The 27,084-nt window shown below is 41.0% G+C and overlaps 2 protein-coding genes and 1 long non-coding RNA gene across 3 annotated transcripts in view; 2 read left to right on the forward strand and 1 right to left on the reverse strand.

The window, feature by feature from the left end:
• Positions 1-1,149: 1,149 nt before the first annotated feature.
• Positions 1,150-5,828, reverse strand: EXOSC3 (exosome component 3). The gene is made up of 4 exons (XM_036888405.2): positions 5,502-5,828; positions 4,602-4,751; positions 2,615-2,766; positions 1,150-1,602 (listed from the first exon to the last, which is right to left on the reverse strand). Exons 1-4 carry the CDS (start codon positions 5,811-5,813, stop codon positions 1,401-1,403), a joined length of 816 nt encoding a protein of 271 aa, XP_036744300.2. The 5' UTR covers positions 5,814-5,828; the 3' UTR covers positions 1,150-1,400.
• A 345-nt stretch (positions 5,829-6,173) lies between these two features.
• LOC130683013 (uncharacterized) lies at positions 6,174-13,615 on the forward strand. The gene is made up of 3 exons (XR_008996559.1): positions 6,174-6,292; positions 6,434-6,524; positions 10,320-13,615. It is a non-coding gene; the product is annotated as an uncharacterized LOC130683013 (long non-coding RNA).
• Positions 13,616-19,647: 6,032 nt separating this feature from the next.
• DCAF10 (DDB1 and CUL4 associated factor 10) overlaps positions 19,648-27,084 on the forward strand; it is a 71,845-nt gene continuing 64,408 nt past the window's right edge. Inside the window, exon 1 of the mRNA XM_036888395.2 lies at positions 19,648-20,288. Coding sequence (XP_036744290.2) covers positions 19,756-20,288 — 533 coding nt within the window. The 5' untranslated portion in view covers positions 19,648-19,755. The remainder of the gene's footprint in view (positions 20,289-27,084) is intronic.

Consider the following 27,084-nt stretch of genomic DNA (forward strand, 5'->3'; position numbering starts at 1 on the left):
GCATCTGACACAAGCATGTTAAATAACCTCTTACTACATTCAGTGATCCCTTTTCTCATGTCCTAGTTAGATACAGTTGCTTCAGGTACTGTGGCCAGTTTGGGTTAGTAAACTTGAAAGCTAAGCTGTTAGCAAATTCAGAAAAACGTATTCCATCTCAAAAGAACCAAAAGGTTACCTCTCTGCTCTACCCACTCCCCTTCGGAATTTAATCCCTCAGGAGCTATGATTACTTGGCAAATTTTATCAGTGTCTTTTTATTACTGAAAAACAGTCCAGTCCTCAGGAAATATCTTTAGGAATACAGAATGCTCCTTGGTCTTTAAACATTTTGAATGAGTTCTATTATCTTTGTCATCCAAAAGGGACATCCTATGGATAGACTTTGGGCATCTGTAAATCTTACATTCTCAGGAAGGTGTCTGACACCAGAACCACTGAGGCGGATCATCTGCCAGGAGATACCAAATAGCATGGAAGAATTTCCTCTCTACCTCTATCATGAACCTGTGCAATTTTTTTCAAAACCTAGACAGGTAGGTTTTGTTTGGCTTCTAGGAAATGATCTTAGCAAAATAAAATGTGGCTGGACTTGGATTCAGAGATCCTCACTGTAGTGTTACTTATAGAACCAAAAAACTGGACATAACCGAAATATCCTATAACATGAAAACATTGCAACAGTTTTTATTAGTAATTGTGAAAAAAATATATTAAATGTTGTTTGAGGTGGACAATGTATACTACAAAATAGTCTGTAAGGTATAATTCTGTAATTCCAATATGGAAAACATATAATCCCATAGAGGGTTGAGAATGTAAGCCAAGTTAAAAGTCTGTGCCTCGGTTTCTCCAAGTAGGAGAAGTGTCTTATGCAGTTACTAAGAATAAATGAGTTAATCCCTGCAAAACACTTGGGACAATATTTAGTACGTGGTAAGCACCCAGTAATTGTTAGCTGTTATAGACTCATCCACTAAATAATGAGGTTACAGGTGGTTGTTTGCGTTATACTTTTTATGTGTTCTACATTTCTTTTGGTGAACATGCTTTACTGTTGTCAGAAAATAATTATTTAGTGCTCCTTTCCAGTATTATAGAAGTTGCACTCTAACAAAACTAAGGGAGTTAACACCAAATAAACCACAATTCTTTTAGTAAATTTTATTGTAAAGAACAAAAAAAAATACATCATCATTTTATAATGATTTTTCTCACCTACAAGAACATGGGTAGCAACCAGTAACTTTTTATAAAAATGCTTTAAGACTAATACGACAATATGTACCTTTACATCTTGTCTTCTAAAGATTTCATGGGGAGAGGTTCACCTGAAAAAATTTTCCCCGGAAAATCCACAGTCTCTTGGCTCAACCAATCCATTAAAAATTCCACAGAGATCAACTTTCTGCCAGTCTGGACAAGATCTGTTTTCTCTGATCTGCTGTCATGTTGTCACAAGCTTCTAAGATGTTTGCCAAAATTAAGGTCTGCTGAATGGTTTTTGCCTTAACCCATATTCTTCCGTTCATTCCAAATACTATCTCCAGTGGGTAGAGTTTTCCCACTTCCTGTAGGATTTCGCAGTCTGGAGCCAGCAGCCTATGAAGAAGAAAGAAAATGAAATTTAATAAAGTGGTAGGGTGTGACCTGACTTTCCTTTAGAAGGATACTCCTTCTGGGGCAGTTCTCCATTGCTACTGAAAGCCCCACCAACATCACTCCAAGAACAAGGCTGCCCCCTTTCTTCCAAGCAGCTTTCCACTTATCAGTATACCAGACATCACCAAAGTGGGCAACCCTCTACAAAAAAAATCAAACTCCCGTGTCACCAGCTTTACAACAAATGTATAAGGTTCTTCCCCTACCGTGTCAGAGCACCTTAATTCTAGGCTTTACAATTACAGCTTTTTTATTATCTATGGTGCTAAAAGTTATTCCCTGGTATTAAATTCAGTACTTGGACAGAAGTGTTGACTCCTTCAAACCACAAGGCTGCTGCGTGGTTAACAGCATGGTCCTCTAATGTCTAAAACAGTAGCCAAAGAGGCATGCAAGACAGCTCTGATCCTCAGTGGCTCTAGAAGTAAAGCCCTTTAATAGGACACAGCTTTGGGTAGGTAAAGGTCTAACCACCTAAGAAAGAATCTGCCGCTGGGAACTATTATTATCTACCAGGAAAGAAGACCAGGGGCCTCTATGAGTATCTACATTAGGTTGAGGATCCTATCAGCCTACCTGGATTTTGCCTCCATTTTTAGAGAAATTTTTGGTGATTCTGTACAATTGTAAATTACATCTACATTCAAGTGATTTAGAAAGGGGAAAGTCAAGTTTTCACATTCAAGATGAGTATATATATCAGCTATAAGGAAAAGAAGACATTCTAGAAGAGAAGCCTAGATTCCATATCAACACAAACTACACCATCAAATACATCTGAATCTGATATAGTCACATGGAGAGGATGGGACTAAATGCATGTATTTATAGCTGTGCTAAGAAGGATACTGATTTTTAACTTTGAGGAGATTTAGATGTTATCACAAAGAATCCAAGCTTTCCAAGAAGGTATAATTATAATACAGGCAAGTAAGATGATATCAGGACTTACTTTCTAATTAGGCCCAAAGTCACTTTAAAAAGCAGACCATCTTGTCCAATCACACCCATTCCATTGGCTCGTCCACAGCTGTCAATACAGACCATCTCTGGTTCCATATCTTTATTAGCAACCACAAATTGGCCATAGATGAGATCTCCAACCTACAGTGATAATTAAAAGACATTCATCTCCTCACAGCATTCTTTAGGTGCTGCTTTGGTTCCTTCCCATAGGCAGTGATGCCAGCCACCTACAGTGTACCAGACAGAGGCTAAGACTGGCTACACTTCAGGATTCCCATAGTCACTCTAGAGTTGAGTCTCAAAAGAAAACAACATTAACACATTTACCCTCCACCTTTACCCACTGAGAAATCCCCAGACTGGGAGCTCACTGCCAGGGTTACACTGTCCAATATGGTAGCTGTTCCCCAAGTGCAGTTATTTAAACTTACATTACAATTAGACTTTTAAAATTTAGTTCCTGTTGCAATAGCCACATTTCAAGCATTTTCAACAGCTACATGTGGCTAGTGGCTAATACACTAGTTAGTGCAGGTGTAAAACACTAGCATTGTCACAGAAAGTTCTATTAGCACTGCTTTAAGGGAATTACAGAAGATGTATAGATGAAACTTTTGGTATGAAAATTATTCAAAGCAAAATGGAACAGTGGTAGTTCACTAATACTTCATGCAAGATTTACTTAAAACCTCAGAGCTGAACTTCAAAAGTGATGAAACTAAGGAAATGGGAGTGTGAACTTGTTAAGTACCTACTATTTATGGTGACTACAGGACCTAGAGAGGAATTAGACAAACCAGAGAGGAACAAAACATTCTCTGCCTTTCAGAAGCATTTGGTCTTGGATAGCATAGGATATACATAAAAACAACAAAATTCATTCAAGACTGAATGCAGTAAGTGCTACAGCCAAGTTGGGGGGAAAAAAGATGATTAAAGATGTAGGAATGGTTTTACAGTGATGGTTTTTAGCCTGGGTCTCAAAAGACAGCAAGTATTCCATAGGCTGAGAAGGGGATAGAGCAGTTCAGACAGAGGCAATGGCAGAAGCACAAGTACAAGGGCAAGAAATTGTGTTCGGTAGTGCTTTTGAACAGTTTGGTGTGTCTCAAGCATGGCTGCATGGAAGATACAATGATGGATATGGGCAGATTTCTGGAGTATAACATCATGGGAATGTGCAGGCTTTGAAGAATCTTTCTTTTTGGAGAAAGGGGAGTGTAAGAGGCTGTCAGCAATCAAAAGCCTAGATGGAGGGGCAAAAGGGTACAGGCAAGATGTTAATGAGGAGAACACTGAACCAAGTCTAGTCAAGATGAAGCTAAGCCTGAATTTGCACAATGGAGATACAGGGTGGACATGCAGAAGATCAGAGACATGATCAAATAGGATCTAAAGACACATAAGCAGTGAGTGAGAAGGGGCAAAGAAACCACCAAATTTCTGGCATAGGTGGGCAGAAAGAGTGTGGTTATGCTACCTGAAAAGCCCAAATTGAAAACTTGAGCTAACAAGACTGTTCCTCTCTCGGCTCCAAGAACGAACTGTTGGGCACAGTAACATGACTTAAGTGTGAGGTGTTAGTCCCAGGACCTAATAATCAGGATGGATGGGTGGCTGGTAAAACAAACACCACTTATCCATCCTTCCTCCCTAAGCCTATGGCTATGTCCTTGTCCAGTGGATTTGGAAATAACAGGTAACAATAGAGAGAATAGATAAAATCTTTCAACTCAGTAGAGATAAAACATGCCCCAAAAGAGCAAATGTGAAATAAGTGTGTAGCTGTGGTCCCAGAGTTGGAGCACTGGAAGAAAATCAGAGCCTGGCATACACAGATGCTCAGAGATTATCGTATGTGAAGTGGGAAAATAGGTCATGCTTATAAGATGATTCAAGTGGCCTTCTGGATATCTGAGTACTTCTGGATATTTGTATGCTTTTCTTTTGAAACCAAAGGCTCCCATCATTACCTGCACATTTGGTCTATTTCTTTTAGTTGCACCTTCAAATGCCAAATAAGACAAAGAAGCTGGCTCACTTCCTCCAACATCAACTTTAAATATATCTCCAGATTTAGCTGTCACTATGCCAATCACATGGTCTCCTTTCACTGGGACGTACTATGAAAAAACAGAATAAGAGAACAACCATAAATGACAATCACTTTCAAGATATCTTGGAAGATATCTTAAGCAAGTCTTTAGTGGTTATTTTGCAATGTTTGTCATTAGAAATATTTAGGAAATATTCTGAAATCCAAGTTGCAAATACCAATCTTGCTACAAACTTGATCACAGGCTACTTTCAGTAAATGAAAATCAATCACATCATAAACTCAGGTTTACAACTTTTAGTAGTGTTCATTTAAGCCAGTATCCCATACCTCTTCAGTATCGTATCAGCAAGTCCTAGCTTCTGTTTGCACATTAGGACATTGCACGTAGAGACCTTACCTCACTCATTCCACTGTTAGAAATTTCTCCTATATGAAAGTTCTTATTTTAAGAGAAGTTTAACTCCCTGACATCCACTCATTAAGTCTGGTTCTGCCCGCTGGCACCCCAAAAGGTAATCCTGCTGCTCTCTGAACTTTAGTATTTTAAAAACAATGACTATGTCTCACAGTCCTTATCTCCTTGGATGAAAAGATTTCCAGACTCCTTTCTCTCCTGGTCTCCCTTCTCTGAAGTTGTTTACGGCCCCTCTAAAAGAGATGCAGAGGTGGGTACAAAACTATAGTATCTCTAGGCTAGCCTTAACCTTAGGGAGGCGGAGGGGTGCTCGGGGCTCCTTCCCTGCCTCTTCCGAGAAGTCTTCCCAGAGAAGGGAAACCACTCACAGCCGTACCCCCCTCCGGAGTCCCCAGTCACCCGTTTCTGCTGCGAGTCCACCCAGTAAACGCCACCACCGCTGCCGCCGCCGGGTTCCTTATGACGGAGGCGGCCACACTTGGTTACCAGCAGGCGGTCGCCACAGCGCCGCAAACCCGGGCCGCACACAACGCGCACTCGAGAGCGTGCCCCAGCATTCAGGCGTAGCGGTCGCTCCACTGCACCTCCTGGGCCTTCTGCGTCCTCTTGCTCCGGCAGCAGCAGCTCCTCACCAGGGAGCACTACCTGATCTAGCACAGTGCGCGCCGCCCGCGCCTTGCCACCGGCAGCGGCAGCCCCCGCCTTGGCCATCCCAGGCGCTTCCAAACCGTTTCCGGCTTCTTCCGGCTCCGCGTCCAATCTCCTGCCCGCCCAAGGCTTTCCGTTTCCGGCAGTAGCAGTCTATTGGCCTGAAACCTACGTCTGTGAAATCTATCTGTGGTCCGGAAGACTTCTCTGAGGTGGTTGTACTAGTGTCTCTGGCCGACCAGTATCCTGTCGTCGGTGAGCAAATCTGTACGAGAAACACGCAGCTGTGACCTTGAGTCGATCTCAGAGCATCTACTTCCGGCGTCTCGGGGCGCACTGAGGGATACCGGACGGGGGCTCCCACGCAGGGCTCCAGGGAACCTCGGAAACAGCGGAGAGGCTTCGTGAATTAGCAGTTCCTTTCGACTCCGCCCTCAGAAGTAGTTTCCTTTTAAAAATTAACCTATTCGGTTGTTGCTAAGAAGATATCTATCTATTCACGTTGTAGAAAACAGAGAACAATAAAAGAAAATAAACAAAAGGTATTAGTATTGCCCCTACTTATCTCCCTTGCCAGGCTGTCAGCCAGTTCTTATTCTTTGTAGAGCCCAGTGTCAGGCGCGAAATAGCTAATACCTAATGAATGAACAGATGTTAACATTTTGGTATGTATTTCTCCCTAGACTTTTTTCTCTGCAAATATCCACGTTTCACATGCATATTTCCACATAACTGAGCTATCCCTACGTGGCCTGGGAAAATCAGTGACTGCAGGTAAATCTTGTCTGCCTTTTGACATTGTATAGCTCATGGAGGAGACAGAAAAGAAGGTGAGAAACTCATCTCATGCAGGGAGTCACAGCCAGTCAGACTTTTGTCAGCTAGAGTAGGATCCCTGGAACTGGTTGCCTCAGTCTCCCCAGATTCCCACTGTGGGCAAACCCTTCTTTTGGGTCCAGTTGTATCCCAATCAGAAGAACATACATTTTTTCTCTCTCATCTTAGACAGCCTCCTACATTATGGGATTCTTCTTTGGTCCCTCAATCCTCTGCCCACCTACAACTGAGATGTGTTCTGTAGTTCCATTTAGTACTGTAATGTGGTGTGGAAATAAAATCAATATGTGCCAGCTGCTTAAACAAGTGTGAGAGGTACTTTGCTTCCTTTTGTAATTATATGTTGAAAAATTGGAAAAACTAAATAAGCAGAAAATTCAAAAATAATAGAAATGACCTGATTCCACCAAAGTTAGCCACTTTTAGCATTAGGTGTTTTATTTTTCCCTATTTTCCTTGTATAAATACATGTGTCTCTTTTTTTAATAAGATTGTGTTACCATGAACATTTTTTCTAGTTCAAAACATTATTTTTAGTGGCTGTATGATATTGTATAATAGAGATATTTTACTTTATTTCACCATCTTCCAGTCTTGGACATTTAGAACTTGTAACAGATGGTTGTATATATATTGTTTTTTAACATCCCTGGGGTATTTCCTGAGGGTATTTTTTAACACTGGTGTCAAAGTATAAGATTCTTCTTCAAGCATAGACATTTACTCTAAACTTTTGTTTTTCAAACTTGATGGTAGAATTTTGTAGATTTTTTCCCAAATAAAATATTGTCTGAAAATCTATTATACAAAAAAGGTAAAAACCCAAGTGCTCTGGTGGGAAAGGTTTGGTGCACTCAGCCTCTCCCTCAGCACCACATTCACCTGCTCATCCTCCCGACCCCTGCCCTGGCTGATGTAAATAAATGGTTCTTCATAATATGTGTTCTAGCCCAGAAATGAACCTAAGCACCTATTATGAGTTAGGGTGCTTTCAATTACAGGTAACAGAAAATCCAGTTCAGTTGGTGTAACAATAAGGACAATTCAACGTCTCACTTAGCAGCAGGTCCAGAGACAGTGATTCCTGGGTTGTTTAATTCAGTGTCTCCTTGTTATCATCAAGGATCAGGTTATTCCCCTGTTTTGGCTGTGTCTTCGTCCATGTGATGACGCTGTGCTCAGACTTGTCCCCTCCTGGTCACTAGATGGCCATAGCAGCAGCAAACATTACATCCTTGCACAACTCCTGAAAGGGCTAGGAGGTCACACCCCTTCCTCATAATCCTTTTGGAAAGAGAAGGCGGCTCCTAGCTGATTCTCTGTCATTTCTTACTGGGGGAATGGTGTCACATGCCCATTCATAGGCCAATCACTGAGAAGTGGGATAGAATCACCATAATTGGTGTAGACCAATCAGGATTCACCCAGTAGAGCTGGGGAAAAGTTTAACCATCCTTGAAATATGAACAGCATCCAGGGTCTGTTGTCACGGGAGGAGGGAAGAAATGGCAGCTGCACAGCAGCCAACAGTTCTGTGCCATAGAATCCCATTCGCAAACATACTAAAGACCCAATGTCAAAATTCTAAGGCTGCCTTTTACTTTTGGGATGGCCTTGAGCAAGTCACTCTCCTCTAAGCCTTAGTTTCCTTATCTGCAGTCATAGAGAAGGAATGAGATTGGATGTATGAGAGAACTTTACAAAGAATTTTACTATATCAAGGCTTAGTTCTTAGAAATAAATGAGCACTACCAGCCCCTCTGTGAAAAGATAGTAAATCAGCAAAACATAAATTCTAAGAAGTGTCATTTGTTTAGTTGTAATATTCATTCTCTAAATTTCATAAAATGACATCAAAGAGAAATCACATTCACCATTAGAAGTAACACAATACCCAAAAAGGTGAAGGTATGTGTGGGTTGTACTTTGACCCCAGGGCTATGGCCTTCCTAAAATTGCATCTAGCATTCAGCAGACAATTTAGAGATGACTGTTTGTCTATTCGGCTCTTAGTTTTCATTTTATATTACTCTGGAGTTTTTCCTTTGCTGCAGACAGAATTTTTACCAAAGGTATATAAAATGTTATCTCACCAGCTATTGGAGTTCAGTTTCTTGGCCTATTACAGTATCTTCTGCAACAAGGAAACAGGTAAACCTAAAAATGATACTGAATGTTCCTGGGTGAGATCCAGGTGCCTGCTTGCTAGAGTTCCTTCCCACATAATCTCAGATCCCTGTGGTGCTAGGGAGAAGCTCAGGAGGACTAGTAGACTGAGACATCCTCTGGATTCTAGTCTGAGGTCTGAATGTAACTTTATTATTATAGGTGGAGAACTGGAATAAGTTAGGTAATAACTCTGGCTCATCTTTCTTACTTTGGGCTTAAGAGCCCTCTATAGCTCCCTACAGTGCCCTGAATAAAGTTCAGGGACTTTAGCCTGGCAATCATGCATTTCTTACTTAGGATTCAGCTTAGGTTGCCTTTATCCACACCCAGAGATATATTGGTTTAGACAAGATATTTTTCTCTCTCTTTCTCACCTAATAATCCCCATGTACCCTAGGAGAAAAGCATCCCAGGGTACAGTAAAGTGTGATCAAAGTAAAAGAGGAGAAAAATCATGAGACCTTATTGCATTGGAGAATAAAATGTAACCCACTGCAACTCAAACAGACAGAACATACAGAGGGGCTGAGGGAAATGAGTCTGGGAAGGCAGGTTGGTGTCAGGGCATGGAGAGTCACTGCGACAGATGGTCTCCCAGTACTGGCTTTCCACTCTTCAGTAATTGAATCTGTTTATTTTAGCTGAACTCATGGCCACATAGCTTCCTGTGCAGCTAGATGTGATGATATGACAAAGTTCTAACCAAAAATGATATGTAAATGGAAGTGATGTGTGTGACTTCCATGTCATGAGCTTAAAGGGAAGGGATGTATGCCTACAGGTACCCCTTTCTTTCTCTTTCTGCTGGTAGCAGTGCTGAGCCAGGATGAGCGTGTAGGCAAGGGCAATACCCAAGAGGAGTGCTTGGACCTTGTCAGCTTCTCTGCCCTAGTGAGAAGAGACACATCCTGTATTGACATCTGAGTTCTGCCATAAATAATGCATGTGAACTTCAACAAGGTACTTAAATGTCAAAGCCTTGGTTTTCGTACTAGTAAAATGGTATTAATACCCATTCTGCAATGCTGATGTGAGGATTGAGATTCCATGGTGCCAGGTATCAAAGTGGATTCTCCTTCCCTGCTAGTCCTTAACCCCAAGGAATAGGGAGGGCCCTGAAGTTAGGAAGCCTCATCTTTTCCCTCCTCTTTTAAAAGTGTTAGTTCAATACCTGATGGCCTCAGAAAATGTTCCTTGGATTTTAGTGTTCATTCAACATACTCTTTCTGATCAACCGCCATATGTCAAGCACTCCTCTGGGGATAGAGTGGTGAACAAGTCAGAAAAGTGTCTAGATTTTCAAACATTCTAGAAAGGAGAACACAATGAACAACTAAACAAAATAAAGAACAAGTTACCTTCAGAAAGTGTAAGTATAACAAATAAAATGACAAAAAAATAAACTAGTACCCAGTAGTGAGTGACTGGGAATGGATGCAAAAGTGAATGGGCAGGCAAGTATGTGGGTGGGCAGCTCTGTTGCTGAAATATGGCTGAGCCTGAGGTTCTTCTGAGCTGCTATCCAGGGCTTGTGGACAGGTCTCCTCTCCCTTTCTTCATCAGGTGCCTCAGCAGAGCTGTCAAGGAACTCATCATTGGGGTGAGCAGCGTGGCCAACAGATGTCCAAACAGTGTGGTTGGCCACAGTGACTGATACAGGGTCTACTCAAAGAACCCGTTGCTCTCAGACCAAGTTAGTGCCTGCCTCTGCTGTGCTTCCGGGCCTCTTCATACCTGAAGGAAGGCGGAGCCCATGCTACAGAATGGTGGAGAGAACACGTATTTCCAGCTTTTCTCATTGCTTGAGTTCCAGTCTGCATCACTGCCCATCTGCTTCTGTGTGTATGTGCTGTTTGGAAGTAGGGCTTAGCTGAGCCCCAGCTTTGTACCAGACCTGGTACTGGATACTTGGCAGACATTCTCTTGAATGCACACAGCTCACCCTTTAAATTAAGCCTTATTATAACCATTTTACCTTTGAGGTTCAGAGCTGCAGCTTTCCATGGGACATGCAACTACAATGTGGCAGAGTCCATTTTCAAAGCTCGCACTCTTTCTGCTACATCATACTGTTTGCTTTTTACAATATGAATCAAGTCCACTAATTATCCCTAATGGGCCCAAATTATTGCTGTTAGCCCCAAGTCTGGGCCTCTCTGCCTCTCATATTGGAACTGCTCAATTCACTCTTTCACATCAACACTGGTTATGAAATGGATCTCCATTCCCCAGCCAAAAGCTTACCCTCTCCTGGCTTCATCCAAAGTCAGGCCCTTTGAGTGTCAGAGGTCACGCTAATTTTTCCCAGAGAAATGGACACAATGAACATGGGTTTGTTACCACACTCACAAAGTCCTACTGATCCCTGCAGTGGAATCTTGACACTCTGGGCCAGGGAACAGAAACATCTGTTCTCTGTATTTATTCCTGAGGTTGGTTATCTGTCTTCCCACCTGACAACTTTCGCCCCTGATATCATCCAAGCGGAGACTTTGCAAACTGTTCCCTGAGGGCCTCTGTTGCCAGCCTGAAGGTAACTTCAAGATAGGTATAGCATCCCCTTTTCCCAGCTGAGAGCCTCCTGCCTAACTGCCAGACCTTTGCTCCCAGATTAGTTTCTCAGGCATTGCCTCCTAAGTGAACATAGGGTATGCTCTTACACCAGGGTTTGCTGAACTACTCTTCTATTTTTAGACATTTTGTGGTTTCCAGTATTGTGCTTCAGCAAGGACAATGAATATTAGTATAGTCTTTGGAATCCAATACACTTGGACTCAGATTCCAGCTCTGCCACTCTAGCTGTGTGACCTTGGGGAAGTCACTTCACCTCTCTGTGCTTCTGTTTCTTTGCCAATAAAATGAGGGTGATAATAAAAATACTACTCCAAAAAATAAAAAATTTAAAATTTAAAAAATACTACTTCCTAGAATTTTTATAAGAACTAAATAAGATAATGAATATGAAGCATTGATCACATACTTAGCACATAGTAATTGCTAAGTATCACCTATTACTTTTGCAAATACTATGTCTTGTTTGGGATTAATTGGGGACAAAGGAATATCATTATCTGGGCTTCATTTTTCTTCATATGAAAAGGTTGGGATTTAGAGCTCTCATGTACTTAGAGTTTCTGTACCTTGGTTCTGAGGTTTTTGATGCCATAGCTGTTTAGAGGTGCTTGTAGTTGGAGTAAGCAAAGAAGTCTTCTTGCCAGAGGTGGTGCTGAGCCAGAGTTCCAGGTTTGCATTCAACTGAACTTAACCAAGATACTCAACCATCTGGAACATTGATTTTGGCCTTTTGCCTCTTTAACCTTGTTTTTCTTTTTTTTCCATTAATGCCTCCTTTGTTAGGTCTTGTGTGTTATTGGCTGTATAGTGATGAATAGAAATTCTGCTTCTGACTATGTGTTTTCTTGCAGGTCTGTGTTAACTGGAGGAGGTCTGAACTCCCTGTTTGGCAAAAGGCAGTTCTGGAGTTTGCACTTCTTATTTCCTGATCTGATGACAGAAAAGATAACCATTTCAGAAGTGCTTTGAGGTACATGGCTTCAACTGAGAAGACAACTGGGATATAGCTGCCATTTCAGCTTTTTTTGCCATGTTCGACCACCTTGCTCATTTTGTTGATCTTGTTCCCAACAAAGAATTCTATTTGATGGGAAGAACCAATGATGCCAAAGACATCAGGGGTAAGTCCACTGTTACCAAAGTATAAAAGTCTGAATAGAAAGGCCAGTGTTTACATTTCAGTCATGGTGCATTATAAGACATCAGGTAGGAAGTAAATTTTTTTAAATGTCTAGTTAATAGATAGAGAAGAAAGTAAATTTGCTCCCTTCCTGCTTGAAGAAATAGATCCTAAGTGCTGGGGGTATACAGGGACATGTGATACCTGGGCCTAGGAGAGATCTTTGCCAATTTCAAGAAACATTTGTCAGTTGTTTACTTTTGTTGTGACCTAAAAAGAGCATAAGCAAAAGAGTTCAGAGGATGCTTTAGACATTTCAGATAAACTAATATCTGTGAGTTTCTTCAATTCAAAATATTTTCAGCTTTCAAAGATAGTGTTACATAGAACTTGGTCTATATAGACTGTGATTTGAAATCAATTCCCTGTTAACGTGGTTGTATTTAAAGGCTTTCAGTGGCAGTAGGTAAATAGGAGCAGACACAGTTAAAGTTGTTCTATCTTTAATGCCTTCTCAGTTCATTAACCTCCAGTGATTTTTTTTATTGAAGGATTGTAAAATCATAGTCATCTCAATAGAATTTAGTCCTTATGTAATTTATTCTTATTTTAGGTTTTAGTAAAAATTATTTGAAATAAGTGGTCACTCACATTTTAAGTAGAAGCATAAGAAAAAAAACTGACATTAATTAATGGTTTGTTCTGTGTATTACAACCACCACTGCCTTAAGTATTTGGCTTAACTTTTCAAGAACCATTCTGATTATCTAATTGATAGAGATACATGCAAACCTACAAAAATGTTTTTGTTCTCATTTCTCTAGATTTTCTACATTGTCAGTGAAGAGTTCTTAATCAGTTTTGAAATCACAATGTATTAATTTTGAATTGCCTGAACTGTGAAATCTGATTACCTTGTGCCAGCACAAACTCTCATTGCAGAGCTTGTGTTTTTTTTCTTTTTCTTATGGAACTGTTTGTTAGTTACCTTGGAATATCTAAGCTTTTAAAATTGAGTTTTACTTATTTAATAAGTTAATAACATTGGTGAATGTTTATGAGTTTTATAGACCATAAAATTTTAGCCATTGGCCATAACTTGGGGGTCAAGTAGAGGGTTTCTATTCAGTATCTGTTGCAGCCAGAAGTTGTGGGTCATGGACATTATTTGTTAATCATAAAAAAGACTTTCACCCACAACCAAGAGGATTAAAGATGGCAGCGTGAGAGATGAGACAGAGGCTTCTTCCTAAAACCATATATAATACAAAAATATAATTAATACAACTAATCCTGAGAGAGCAACAGGGAAGAGGACTGCGCCAGACTGCATACATCTGGAGAAAAGAGCAGACCTCACGGAACAGGGTAATGTACCAAAGCTGTGGCGTGGCGGGACCCAAGCCCTTCCCCTACCCCAGCTCACTGGTGGGAGGAAGAGAAACTGAGCAGGGAGGGAGTGGAGGCCTGTGACTGCTGAATACCTAACTCAGGAGATCTGCTCTGGGAGCACAAACCTACATTTCATGGTGCTTTCATGGTACTCTCATGATTATGGGGTTGGAAAGCTAAGACAGGCAGAATTCCTGGAGAGACTGGGATTCCAGCTGCTTGTGGAAAGCAGGGATCCATATCCAGCTGCTCTGGGACAAAAGCTTATACCTGTGTGCTTGGCCCACTGGTTCAGGCAGTGGAGACAGGCACAGCAGCCGGGAGGCGGGGAACAGCTCTTTCCTCCCCCCAGGCACAAATCCCACTCCCCTGCAACCCCCGAAATTGCTTCAGGGGCTGAGCAGCTCCAGAGAGTAGAGCCTCTGGACACTATAGGGCACCATACACAAATATGAAATGCCAAAGGAACCTGGTACAGAGTAAAATTAATATAACTCCTGAGAAAGATGACATGGACCTCATGAATCTTCCTGAAAGGGAGTTCAAAATAAAAATCATCAACATGCTAATGGAGGTACAAAAAGAACTCAGGAATGAATTCTGGTAGGAGATCCAATCATTGAAGAGCAAAATGGAGGGAATTAAAAGCAGACTGGATATGGTGGAGACGATAAATGAAGTAGAAACTAGAGAAGAGGAATACAAAGAAGCTGAGGCACACAGAGAAAAAAGGATCTCTAAGAATGAAAGAATATTGAGAGAACTGTGTGACCAATCCAAACGGAACAATATTCACATTAATAGGGATACCAGAAGAAGAAGAAGAGAGAGAAAGGGATAGAAAGTGTCTTTGAAGAGGTAATTGCTGAAAACTTCCCCAATCTGGGGAAGGAGATAGTCTCTCAGGCCATGGAGATCCACTGATCTCCCAACACAAGGGACCCAAATAAGACAACACCAAGACATACAGTAATTAAAATGGCAAAGACCAAGGATAAGGACAGACTGTTAAAAGCAGCCAGAGAGAGAAATAGGATCACATACAAAGGTAGGCCCATCAGGCTATCATCAGACTTCTAAGCAGAAACCTTACAAGCCAGAAGGGAGTGGCCTGATGTATTTAATGCAATGAAGCAGAAGGGCCTGGAACCAAGATTACTTTATCCAGCAAAATTATCATTTAAATTTGAAGGAGGGATTAAACAATTTCCAGATAAGCAAAAGCTGAGAGAATTTACTCCCACAAACCATCTCTGCAGTTTATTTTAGAGGGACTGCTATAGATGGAAGTGTTCCTAAGGTTTAATAGCTATCACCAAAGGTAATAAAACCACAGTAAAGAAAGTAGAACAGTTAATTACTAAGCAAATGCAAAATTAAATTAACTATCCCCAAAGTCAATCACGGGATAGACAAACAGTATAGAATGATACCTAATATATAAAGAATGGAGGAGGAAGAAGAAGGAGGAGAAAAAGAAAAGAACCCTTAGATTGTGTCTGTAATAGCATATTAAGTGAGTTAAGTTAGACTTCTGGATAGTGAGGAAGTTACCCTTGAACCTTTGGTAACCATGAATCTAAAGTCTGCAGTGGTAATAAGTACATACCTATCGATAATCACCCTAAATGTAAATGGACTGAATGCACAAATCAAAAGACATAGAGCCCCTGAATGGATAAAAAAACAAGACCCATCTATATGCTGCCTACAAGAGACTCACTTTAAACCTAAAGACATACACACCTAAAGTGAAGGGATGGAAAAAGACATTTCATGCAACTAATAGAAAAAAGCAGGAGTTGCAGTACTTGTATCAGACAAAATAGACTTCAAAACAAAGAAAGTCACAAGAGACAAAGAAGGACATTACATAATGATAAAGGGGTCGATCCAACAAGAAGATACAACCATTATAAATACCTATGCTCCCAACACAGGAGCACCTACATATGTGAAACAAATACCAACTGAATTAAAAGGGGAAATAGAATGCAATGCATTCATTCTAGGAGACTTCAACACTCCACTCACTCTGAAGGACAGATCAACCAGACAGAAAATAAGTAAGGACACAGAGGCATTGAACAACACATTAGAAGAGATGGACCTAACAGACATCTACAGAACTCTACACCCAACAGCAGCAGGATACAATTCTTCTCAAGTGCACATGGAACATTTTCAAGAATAGATCATATACTAGGCCACAAAAAGAGACTCAGTAAATTAAAAAAGATTGAAATTGTACCACCCAGTTTCTCAGACCACAGAGGTATGAAACTAGAAATAAATTACACAAAGAAAATGAAAAATCCCACAAACACATGGAGGCTTCACAACATGCTCCTAAATAACTAAAGACACCACAAAAAAAGAAAATTACAGAACAATATCCCCGATGAACAAAGATGCAAAAATACTGAACAAAATATTAGCAAACCAAATTCAAAAAGATCATCCATAATGATCAAGTAGGATTTATTCCAGGGATGCACGAATGGTACAGCATTAGAAAATCCATCAACATCATCCACCACATCAACAAAAAGAAGGACAGAAACCACATGATCATCTCCATAGATGCTGAAAAAACATTTGACAAAATTCAACATCCACTCATGATAAAAACTCTCAACAAAATACAGGGCAAGTCCCTCAACATAATAAAGGCCATATATGACAAACCCACAGCCAACATCATACTTAACAGTGAGAAGCTGAAAGCTTTTCCTTTAAGATTGGGAACAAGACAAGGATGCCCACTTTCTCCACTTCTATTCAACATAGTACTGGAGGTCCTAGTCACAGCAATCAGACAACACAAAGAAATAAAAAGCATCCAGATTGGCAAGGAAGAAGTTAAACTGCCCCTGTTTGCAGATGACATATTGTACATAAAAAACCCTAAAGAATCCACTCCAAAACTACTAGATCTAATATCTGAATTCAGCAAAGTTGCAGGATACAAAATTAATACACAGAAATCTGTTGCATTCCTATACACTAACAATGAACTAGCAGAGAGAGAAATCAGGAAAACAATTCCAGTCACAGTTGCATCAAAAAGAATATAATACCTAGGAATAAACCTAACCAAGGAAGTGAAAGACCTATACCCTGAAAACTACAAGACACTCTTAATAAGAGAAATTAAAGAGGACACTAATAAATGGAAACTCATCCCATGCTCTTGGCTAGGAAGAATTAATATTGTCAAAATGGCCATCCTGCCTAAAGCAATCTACAGATTCAGTGCAATCCCTATCAAAATACCAACAATATTCTTCAACGAACTGGAACAAATAGTTCTAAAATTCATATGGAACCACAAAAGACCCCGAATAGCCAAAGCAATCCTGAGAAAGAAGAATAAAGCAGGGGGCATCTCGCTTCCCAACTTCAAGCTGTACTAGAAAGCCACAGTAATCAAGACAATTTGGTACTGGCACAAGAACAGAGCCACAGACTAGTGGAATAAAATAGAGTCCAGATATTAACCCAAACATATACAGTCAATTAATCTATGATAAAGGAGTCATAGACATACAGTGGGGAAATGACAGCCTCTTCAACAGCTGGTGTTGGCAAAACTGGATAGCTACATGCAAGAGAATGAAATTGGATTATTGTTTAATCCCATACACAAAAGTAAACTCGAAATGGATTAATGCCTTGAATGTAAGTCATGAAACCATAAAACTCTTAGAAGACAATATAGGGAAACATCTGAATATAAGCATGAGCAACCTCTTCCTGAAAGCTTCTCCTCGAGCAAGGGAAACAAAAGCAAAAATGAACTCATGGGACTACATCAAACTAAAAAGTTTCTGTATTGCAAAGGACACCATCAACAGAACAAAAAAGCATCCTACAGTATGGGAGAATATATTTGTAAATGCCAACATCCAAAATATATAAAGAACTCATACACCTCAACAAACAAAAAGAAAATAACCCGATTAACAAATGGCCAGAGGATATGAAGAGACAGTCCTCCAAAGAAGAAATTCAGATGGCCAACAGACACATGAAAAGATGCTCCACATCACTAATCATCAGAGAAATGCAAATTAAACCCACAGTGAGTTATCACCTCACACCAGTTAGGATGGCCAGAATCAAAAAGACTAAGAACAACAAATGCTGGTGAGGATGTGGAGAAAGGGGAACCCTCCTACACTGCTGGTGGGAATGTAAGCTATTTCAACCATTGTGGAAAGCAATATGGAGGTTCCTCAATAAACTAAAAATAGTAATACCATTTGACCTCAGAATCCCACTCCTTGGAATTTACTCAGATGCAAAAAGACATACGCACCCCTATGTTTATCACAGCACTTTTTTACAATAGCCAAGATATGGAAGCAACCTAAGTGTCCATCAGTAGATGAATGGATAAAGAAGATGTGGCACATATACACAATGGAATACTATTCGGCCATAAGAAAGAAACAAATCCTACCATTTGCAACAATATGGATGGAGCTGGAGGACATTATGCTCAGTGAAATAAGCCAGGTGGAGAAATACAAATGCCAAATGATTTCCCTCATTTGTGGAATGTAACAATGAAGCAAAACTGAAGGAACAAAATAGCAGCCGACTCAGAGACTCCAAGAATGAACTAGAGGTTACCAAAGGGGAGGGGTGTGGGAGGGCGGGTGGGGAGGGAGGGAGAAGAGGATTGAGGGGTATTATGTTTAGTACACATGGTGTGGGCGATCACGGGGAGAACAGTGTATTACAGAGAAGGCACATAGTGGATCTGTGGCATCTTGCTGCACTGATGGTCAGTGACTGCATTGGGGTATGGGTGGGGACTTGATAATATGGGTAAATGTAGTAACCACATTGTTTTTTCATGTGAAACCTTCATAAGAGTGTGTATCAATCATACCTTAATAAAAAAGAAAACAAATAAATAAAATACAAATACATATACAAAAAAAAAAAAAGACCCCTGCCCCTTCTGCTCTGTGGGAGCAAAATAAGGAATATCTCCAGAGGAATGGCTGCCTTGATCTTCTCTGAACTCAGGGTGCTTGCTTCTCACCCTTCTTCGATTCAGCTCATTGACAGGATAGCTGAATTGGTGGAAGGATTAACTTAATTGGTGGGAGAATCTGCTGAATGTTCGTTCAGCCCTCTGAATCTCATTCCCTTCCTCCAGATTTACCCTCAGTCATTAATTACATGTATGCTTTCTGCAGCACAGCTCACGATCAAGGCCTAGAAGAGTTACCAGTTCTTTTATCTACCTTTCCTCCTACCTCAAACTTTCTTTTAATTGAAGATTCTCCTTCCCTCCCCAAGAAACACGTCAGTCCTTGTCAACCCGTCATGCCTTCCATGCCCTCCCTGCCTAGCAGATGTAAGCAGGATTGACCCTGGGTTTTATTGCTTGTAAGGTTGATTTAACTCAGGTCTTCAGCCCCGCTCAGTGACTCTTGGCTGGATATATGCTCTTCCTTTAGAGAGGAAGTCTCCGGTCTCGATAAAGTCTTGACCTACCAGGAAGTAGCAGGGAGTTGGGCACATATACGGGACACCAATAGGCCCCATTTTCCAGGCACTGAACAGACTAGGGCTTTTTAATGCATGAGTTAACCTGTCCCACGCTGAGTAAGCAGTGTTCCATGCCACTTACTTTGTATACCCTGCACATAATATCGTTAATTTCTTTCCTTCGCTCATCTTAGTGCAAAGATCCGGGAGGAAAAGCCGCGGCACCCGCGGTCGGGCGGTGTCCCCGCTTTCGTAGTCCCGGGCAGATGGTGGCCAAGGGGTGACGCGAGTTTCCCAGCCGGCGGGGTTAGGCCGCCGCACGCCGGAAGTGGCGGCTGGAGCGGGAGCGCTGAGGTGTCGGCCGGCGGGGCAGCGGGCGGGAGTCGGGGGGCGGGTGCATCGGTCATGTTTCCCTTCGGGCCTCGTAGTCCCGAAGGGGACGAGGCGGCCGGAGCCGGGGCTGAGGAGCCGGCACCCAACGGAGGGCGGGCGGCAGTCATCGGGCCGCTCCCTTCCCCGCCCGCGCCGCCACCGCCCGGGGCTGACGCAGTCCCTCCCCCGTCGCCCTCCTGGAGCCCGCGCTGCCCCGGCGCCCCTTCGCTGCCCCCGGCCGCGTGCGCCGAGGCTCTGGAGTCCTCAGCTGCTGCAGCCCAGGGAAAGTTGTCGCCGCCCTCCCCGCCGCGCCGGCGACCCGGGCCAGACTGCAGGGTCGGAAGCCGGGGCCAGCACGGCTTCTGCGCCAGCCTGGGCGGCCCCGGCGCCCGGCTCTTCGGGTGGCTGAGAGCGCGCAGCCTGGGCCGCGGGCTGTGCGTGGACCCGGCGCGGGACAATTTCCGCACCATGACAAACCTCTACGGTTCCATCCATCCCGCGGACTCGGTGTACCTCAGCACCCGCACCCACGGTGCAGTCTTCAACCTCGAGTACTCGCCCGACGGGTAAGCGCGGCCCCTCGGAGGGCGGGTACCCACCTCCGCCTGGCTCTGCTGCTCGTGGGCTGCTGCCCAGAGCTCGCTTGCTCGGCCTGGGTCGACGTTTGCTGGCCTTCATAACCCCTGTCACTTGCCGAAGCGCTCTGTGGCTGTTGCAGGCCCACCCCGGCCCTTTGAGGTAGGCAGGCGCGAGATTCATTTGCTCACCTTGGAGGCGCAGATGTTCCTGCGAAGGAGAAATGCCTAAAGTCACAAGGCAGGTCTTTCAGGGCCAGTGCAAAACTAGACTTTTCTGGTACACAGTAGATGCTCAGTAAATACATTTTGAATACCCATTCTTCCCTGTCACCCTAGGCTTGCGTTTTTCTCACCTAAACTTGTGTCAAGGATAGGGAGCCTGCAGGTTACCTGTACCCCGTGCCTGACTTACGCTGAGAGAAAAGTGTGTGTTCCTTTGCTTCTGTAAGACACTAAGACACTGCATTGAGGTGTCTTATGGAGCATTTATGAAGTTCCCAGGCTAGACTACATGCTTCTGTTAAGGGTATCCAGCCGTTTTCCTGGCTGATTAAAATATTCCATGTTTGGCCTTGGTTTACTTTGGGCTATGGGGAATTTTCAAAATAATATATATTTTAAAACTTTGTCGAGTACACGCACAAGTTCAATAGCAATCAAAGGAAGACATTTACCCACAGCCGCACCATGATACAACATACTATAACTCACCCGACCTCTGGATTCCAGTCATTTGCTCAGTTCATCATTTATTCAGCAAATACTAGTTGAGCACCTGCTATGTTCCAGGTACAAAGGTTGCAGTTGTGAGCAAAACCAGCTCATGGCACTGCTTTCACTGAGCTTGGGACCTATTGGTTTAGTCAGATATTAATAACCATACTAAATAATTTATAATGTGTATTTAAAAATTGAGATAAAGGCTTGAAGGAACCCATTATAGACTAAGGCGTTTGAGATTTCCCTGAGGAAGTGATCCTTAACCAAGATCAGAAAAATGAGTAGAAGATGAATTAGTCAAGACAGGATTGGGGAGGGGATAGAATTATTTCAGATGAAGGAATTGGTATGTCAAAGGACCTGTGTTTGGAGGGACAGTACATTATGTTAGAGAAGCTGAAAGATGATAGCTTAACAAAGCAAAAACTTTGCTAAAGACCTAAAATATGCTATGGAAGGAGAAATGCAACAGGATCTGGAATCTCTGGGAGCAGGTACACCCTCTTTCATTTCACTGATGTAAATGTTTCACACTGGATGCTTGGATCTCTAGAGTTTCCCCTCACAATAGTTGGGTGGAACTTGTAACAGTGAATATGCATCTAAATAAAGGGAGAATTGGTGGGAGGAGAAACTATTTCGCTGAAGTGTATTCATAAAACCTTCTCTCCCCACTCCTTCCCCTAACCAAACCCTACTCCTAAAGCTCCTCCCCAAATACCAGGAGTCTGTTCCTCATTAACATTCAGTTCCTCTCTCCTCCATATCCCAGCTCCTCTCCTCCATACCTCTCCTTACATATTCTGTCAGTCTTCAGAAGTAGTTGTTTCTTCTCGTTGGAGGTGGCATTTTAGGTAGAAGGTGAGAGGGGTTGAATGAGTTATGAAGAAGGAATTCCCCTTCCCATTGCTGTTAGAATGAGGAATATATTACTGATAGTTCTTATTTGAATCTGGACTACATTTTCCCATAGAAACATTTTTATAAAAGGTGGTTAGGTACCTTGGCACTTAAAATAATCCAGTAGTGTTTACAGAATTAACATACACACTCACTGTAGAAAACCCTAGACAATAAATGGCCAAAAAAGAAGCTAAACATCACTTATGATCCCAGAGATTAAGTTCCAAGGAAATTTTTTTGTATGTTTATTTTAGTATGAACTTGGAATCATACTGTTTTGTAGCCTTTTTTTCATACAATATCTTGTGAATTATCTGTGTTAATATATTTCTAAAATGTTACTTAAAATTTTTCATTAGTTTAAATGAAACATGTATAAACAAAATTTTTAAATTTATGTCCTTAGGCTAAATCCCTAAAGTGAGTCAAAGGTGATGAAGACTTGGGATACCTATTATTAATTGCTGTTTATGATGATTGTGCCAGTTCTCATTCCTGTCAGACACTGGGAAAGTGCCTTTTCTCCCCATACCCTTGCCAACATTGCACATTGCCATTCTTCATCTATGTCAAGGCGAGAGTGGAAAAAGTTAAATATTTTAATGTTTTAGTGTCCTTAAGACATCTATTAGTATGCCCCAAATTTTTACAGGACTTAAAGTAATTTTATAGAAAAATGACATATCTGTATTAAATGAGGTAATTTCTCATATCCTCAGTTTACTGGGTACCATAACCACTGTCACTTACAAAGACTTAGTACACAAAGGGAAAGGTGACACAGAGGAGAAGAATTAAAGTCATGAACTTAATAAAGACCAGACTAGAAAGAATTTGGCATTAAAGAAGAAAGGATATTAATTTCTAAAGAATTCCAAAAAAATCAAGCAATTGCAACATTGTCAAAATAAGTCTATCGCCTCGTAAGATGACATTTTGAAAAAGGAAATTTGGTAATTTTAATAGATTTGATAGTAATAGGTGGGACTTTCTCAAGCCGTCCTCTGTGAGTAAACACAGGAGGCACTGCTGTAGAAAGAACTAGTGTATTGGAAAACAGAAGTGAAGAAATTATCCAAAATACAGACAAGAAAGATTGAAAATATGAAGGAGTTTTACTGATGTGGAACGTAGAAAGAGCATACCATATATTTGGTCAGTTTCTGAAGAAAATGAGATAGATAATGGGGCAACAAAACTATTAGAAGAGGTAATAGCTGAGAACTTTCCAGAATTGAGGAAAGACACCAAGCCATGATTTTTTTTTTTTTTTAATAATTATTTTTTATTGAAGGGTAGTTGACGCACAGTATTACATTACATTAGTTTCAAGTGTACAACACAGTGATAAAACATTTATATACATAATTCTAGGTTCCAGCTATCACCCTACCAAGCTGTTACAATATCTTGACTATATTCCTTATGCTACACATTACATCCCGGTTACTTATTTATTTTACCATTGGAAGTCTGTCCTTTTTTTTTTTTTTTTTTTTTTTTTTTGTGAGGGCATCTCTCATATTTATTGATCAAATGGTTGTTAACGACAATAAAATTCTGTATAAGGGAGTCAATGCTCAATGCACAATCATTAATCCACCCCAAGCCTAATTTTCGTCAGTCTCCAATCTTCTGAGGCATAACAAACAAGTTCTTACATGTAGAACAAATTCTTACATAATGAATAAGTTACATAGTGAACAGTACAAGGGGAGTCATCACAGAAACTTTCGGTTTTGCTCATGCATTATGAACTATAAACAGTCAGTTCAAATATGAATACTCATTTGGTTTTTATACTTGATTTATATGTGGATACCACATTTCTCTCTTTATTATTATTATTTTTAATAAAATGCTGAAGTGGTAGGTAGATACAAGATAAAGGTAGAAAACATAGTTTAGTGTTGTAATAGAGCAAATGTAGATGATCAGGTGTGTGCCTGTAGACTATGTGTTAATCCAAGCTAGACCAGGGCAATAAAACATCCACGTATGCAGAAGATTTCTCTCAGAACAGGGGGGGTGAGGTTCTAAGCCTCACCTCTGTTGATCCCCAATTTCTCACCTGATGGCCCCCCTGCGACTGTGCCTGTCTTAGGTTGTTCCTCCCTTGAGGAATCTTACCCGTCTCTGGCTAACCAGTCATCTTCCTGGGCCATACAGGGAAATGTGAAGTTGGTAAGTGAGAGGGAAGCCTTATTGTTTGAAAAGGTTAGCTTTTTACTTCTTTGCATATTTATGCCCTGTGGCTTCTATGCCCAGCATTTGTCTTGAGGTATCTTTACCACTTGGAGGAGTTATGATACTCGGTAAATTTGATATGAGGCACGAATTCTATTTAAGGGTTGTAATTAGGAAGGAAGAAGAAAAGCTATAGAAGTAGCAGACGGAAGAAAACATGGGAAGATTGATTATTTCTTTGACATATCTTCTTGTAGAGTAACTTCAGCATATATAGGTTTTAAGCTACTACTTAAATTGCGCACACACATTAACATAATAGGAGTATAGTTACATAACCAAAGCATATCTGTAATTACCAGCCATCTCCAGTGAAACCAAGAAAACCACTAAGGCACCTTAGGCATTTGTGAAAACTTATCTATGATATGGTGGATATTGTCCAACTGAACTTGAACAGTCTGAGAGAAATCAGACAAATTAAAACAACCCATTCCTGGGGACTGTTCACATGCCATATGTTCTTTTAACAGTAAATAGTCTGTAGTTGTAAGAGTTTGGAGCGCTACAATTTGCACTTCTCCAAATTCTTGGTTGAGTTCCAACAGTATAGATCCAGTCAAATTTGTTGTTTTACTGTATGCACAGGCCAGCTTAGATATCTCCTTCCTCATTCCCATGGCAAGTCCAGGAACTGGTGGGATGAGTGCATCTACAGCTGTAGCAGTGCGTGGATCTTTGTTGGGGTTTTTTGATGATCATCTTCTGGCATGAGTCTTCCAGAGAGTGCAGATGTTGGAAGTTCTTTTTCATATCGTATCTTAGTTCATTTTCGGGGTAGCCCAATTAGGCTTTGATCCTCTGTATAAACACAAACAGACCCTTTGCCTACACTTTTCTATGCCCTTTATACCCTTGTGTAGAACTCGTTGGAGGTTACCACACAGGAACTGCCCTTTTTTTTTTTTTTTTTGCTTTGTTTTTGGTATCACTAATCTACACTTACATGACGAATATTATGTTTACTAGGCTCTCCCCTATACCAGGTCTCCCCTATAAACCCCTTTACAGTCACTGTCCATCAGCATAGCAAAATGTTGTAGAATCACTACTTGCCTTCTCTGTGTTGTACAGCCCTCCCTGTTCTCCTACCCCCCCATGTATGTTAATCTTAATACCCCCCTACTTCTCCCCCCCTTATCCCTCCCTACCCACCCATCCTCCCTAGTCCCTTTCCCTTTGGTACCTGTTAGTCCATTCTTTTTTTTTTTTTTTTTTTTTTAGATAATTATTTTTTATTGAAGGGTAGTTGACACACAGTATTACATTACATTAGTTTCAGGTGTACAACACAGTGATTCAACATTTATATACATGATAATTCTAAGTACCAGCTATCACCATACCAAGTTGTTACAATATTTTGACTATATTCCTTATGCTATACATTACATCCCGGTTGCTTATTTATTTTACAATTGGAAGTGTGTACTTTTTCTTGGTTGTTGTTGTTAGGGCATCTCTCATTTTTATTGATCAAATGGTTGTTAACAACAATAAAATTCTGTATAGGGGAGTCAATGCTCAATGCACAATCATTAATCCACCCCAAGCCTAATTTTCGTCAGTCTCCAATCTTCTGAAGCATAACGAACAAGTTCTTACATGGAGAACAAATTCTTACATAGTGAATAAGTTACATGGTGAACAGTACAAGGGCAGTCATCACAGAAACTTTTGGTTTTGCTCATGCATTATGAACTATAAACAGTCAGTTCAAATATGAATACACATTTGATTTTTATACTTGATTTATATGTGGATACCACATTTCTCTCTTTATTATTTTTAATAAGATGCTGAAGTGGTAGGTAGATACAACATAAAGGTAGAAAACATAGTTTAGTGTTGTAAGAGAGCAAATGTATATGATCAGGTGTGTGCCTGTAGACTATGTGTTAATCCAAGCTAGACAAGGGCAATAAAACATCCACATATGCAGAAGATTTCTCTCAGAACAGGGGGGGTGAGGTTCTAAGCCTCACCTCTGTTGATCCCCAATTTCTCACCTGATGACCCCCCAGCGACTGTGCCTGTCTTAGGTTGTTCCTCCCTTGAGGAATCTTACCCGTCTCTGGCTAACCAGTCATCTTCCGGGGCCACACAGGGAAATGTTAAGTTGGTAAGTGAGAGAGAAGCCTTATTGTTTGAAATGGTTAGCTTTTTATTTCTTTGCATATTTATGCCCTGTGGCTTCTATGCCCAGCATTTGTCTTGAGGTATCTTTACCACTTGGAGGAGTTATGATACTCGGTAAATTTGATATGAGGCACGAATTCTATTTAAGAATTCGTTGTAATTAGGAAGGAAGAAGAAAAGCTATAGAAGTAGCAGGCGGGAGAAAACATGGGAAGATTGATTATTTCTTTGACATATCTTCTTGTAGAGTAACTTCAGCATGTATAGATTTTAAGCTACTACTTAAATTGCGCACACACATTAACATAATAGGAGTATAGTTACATAACCAAAGCATACCTGTAATTACCAGCCATCTCCAGTGAAACCAAGAAAACCAGTTAGGCACCCTAGGCATTTGTGAAAACTTATCAATGATATGATGGTTATTATCTAACTGAATTTGAATAGTTTGAGAAAAATCAGACAAATTAAAACAACCCATTCCTGGGCACTGTTCACATCCCATATGTTCTTTTAACAGTAAATAGTCTGTAGTTGTAAGATTTTGGAGCGCTACAATTTGCACTTCTCCTAATTCTTGGTTGAGTTCCAACAGTATAGATCCAGTCAAATTTGTTGTTTTACTGTATGCACAGGCCAGCTTAGATATCTCCTTCATTCCCATGGCAAGTCCAGGAGCTGGTGGGATGAGTGCATCTACAGCTGTAGCAGTGCGTGGATCTTTGTTGGGGTTTTTTGATGATCATCTTCTGGCATGAGTCTTCCCGAGAGT

This window comes from Manis pentadactyla, chromosome 3, assembly GCF_030020395.1.
Source record: "Manis pentadactyla isolate mManPen7 chromosome 3, mManPen7.hap1, whole genome shotgun sequence".
NCBI classification, from domain to species: Eukaryota; Metazoa; Chordata; class Mammalia; order Pholidota; family Manidae; genus Manis; species Manis pentadactyla.

Excerpts from the sequence above, each read along its gene's own strand:
- EXOSC3 (XM_036888405.2), bottom strand. The coding sequence starts at position 5,813 with ATGGCCAAGGCGGGGGCTGCCGCTGCCGGTGGCAAGGCGCGGGCGGCG. Across the intron at positions 4,752-5,501 it reads TGGACTCGCAGCAGAAACGG|TACGTCCCAGTGAAAGGAGA; the intron begins GTGACTGGGGAC and ends GTTTTTTCATAG. Across the intron at positions 1,603-2,614 it reads ACTTTGGGCCTAATTAGAAA|GCTGCTGGCTCCAGACTGCG; the intron begins GTAAGTCCTGAT and ends TCTTCTTCATAG.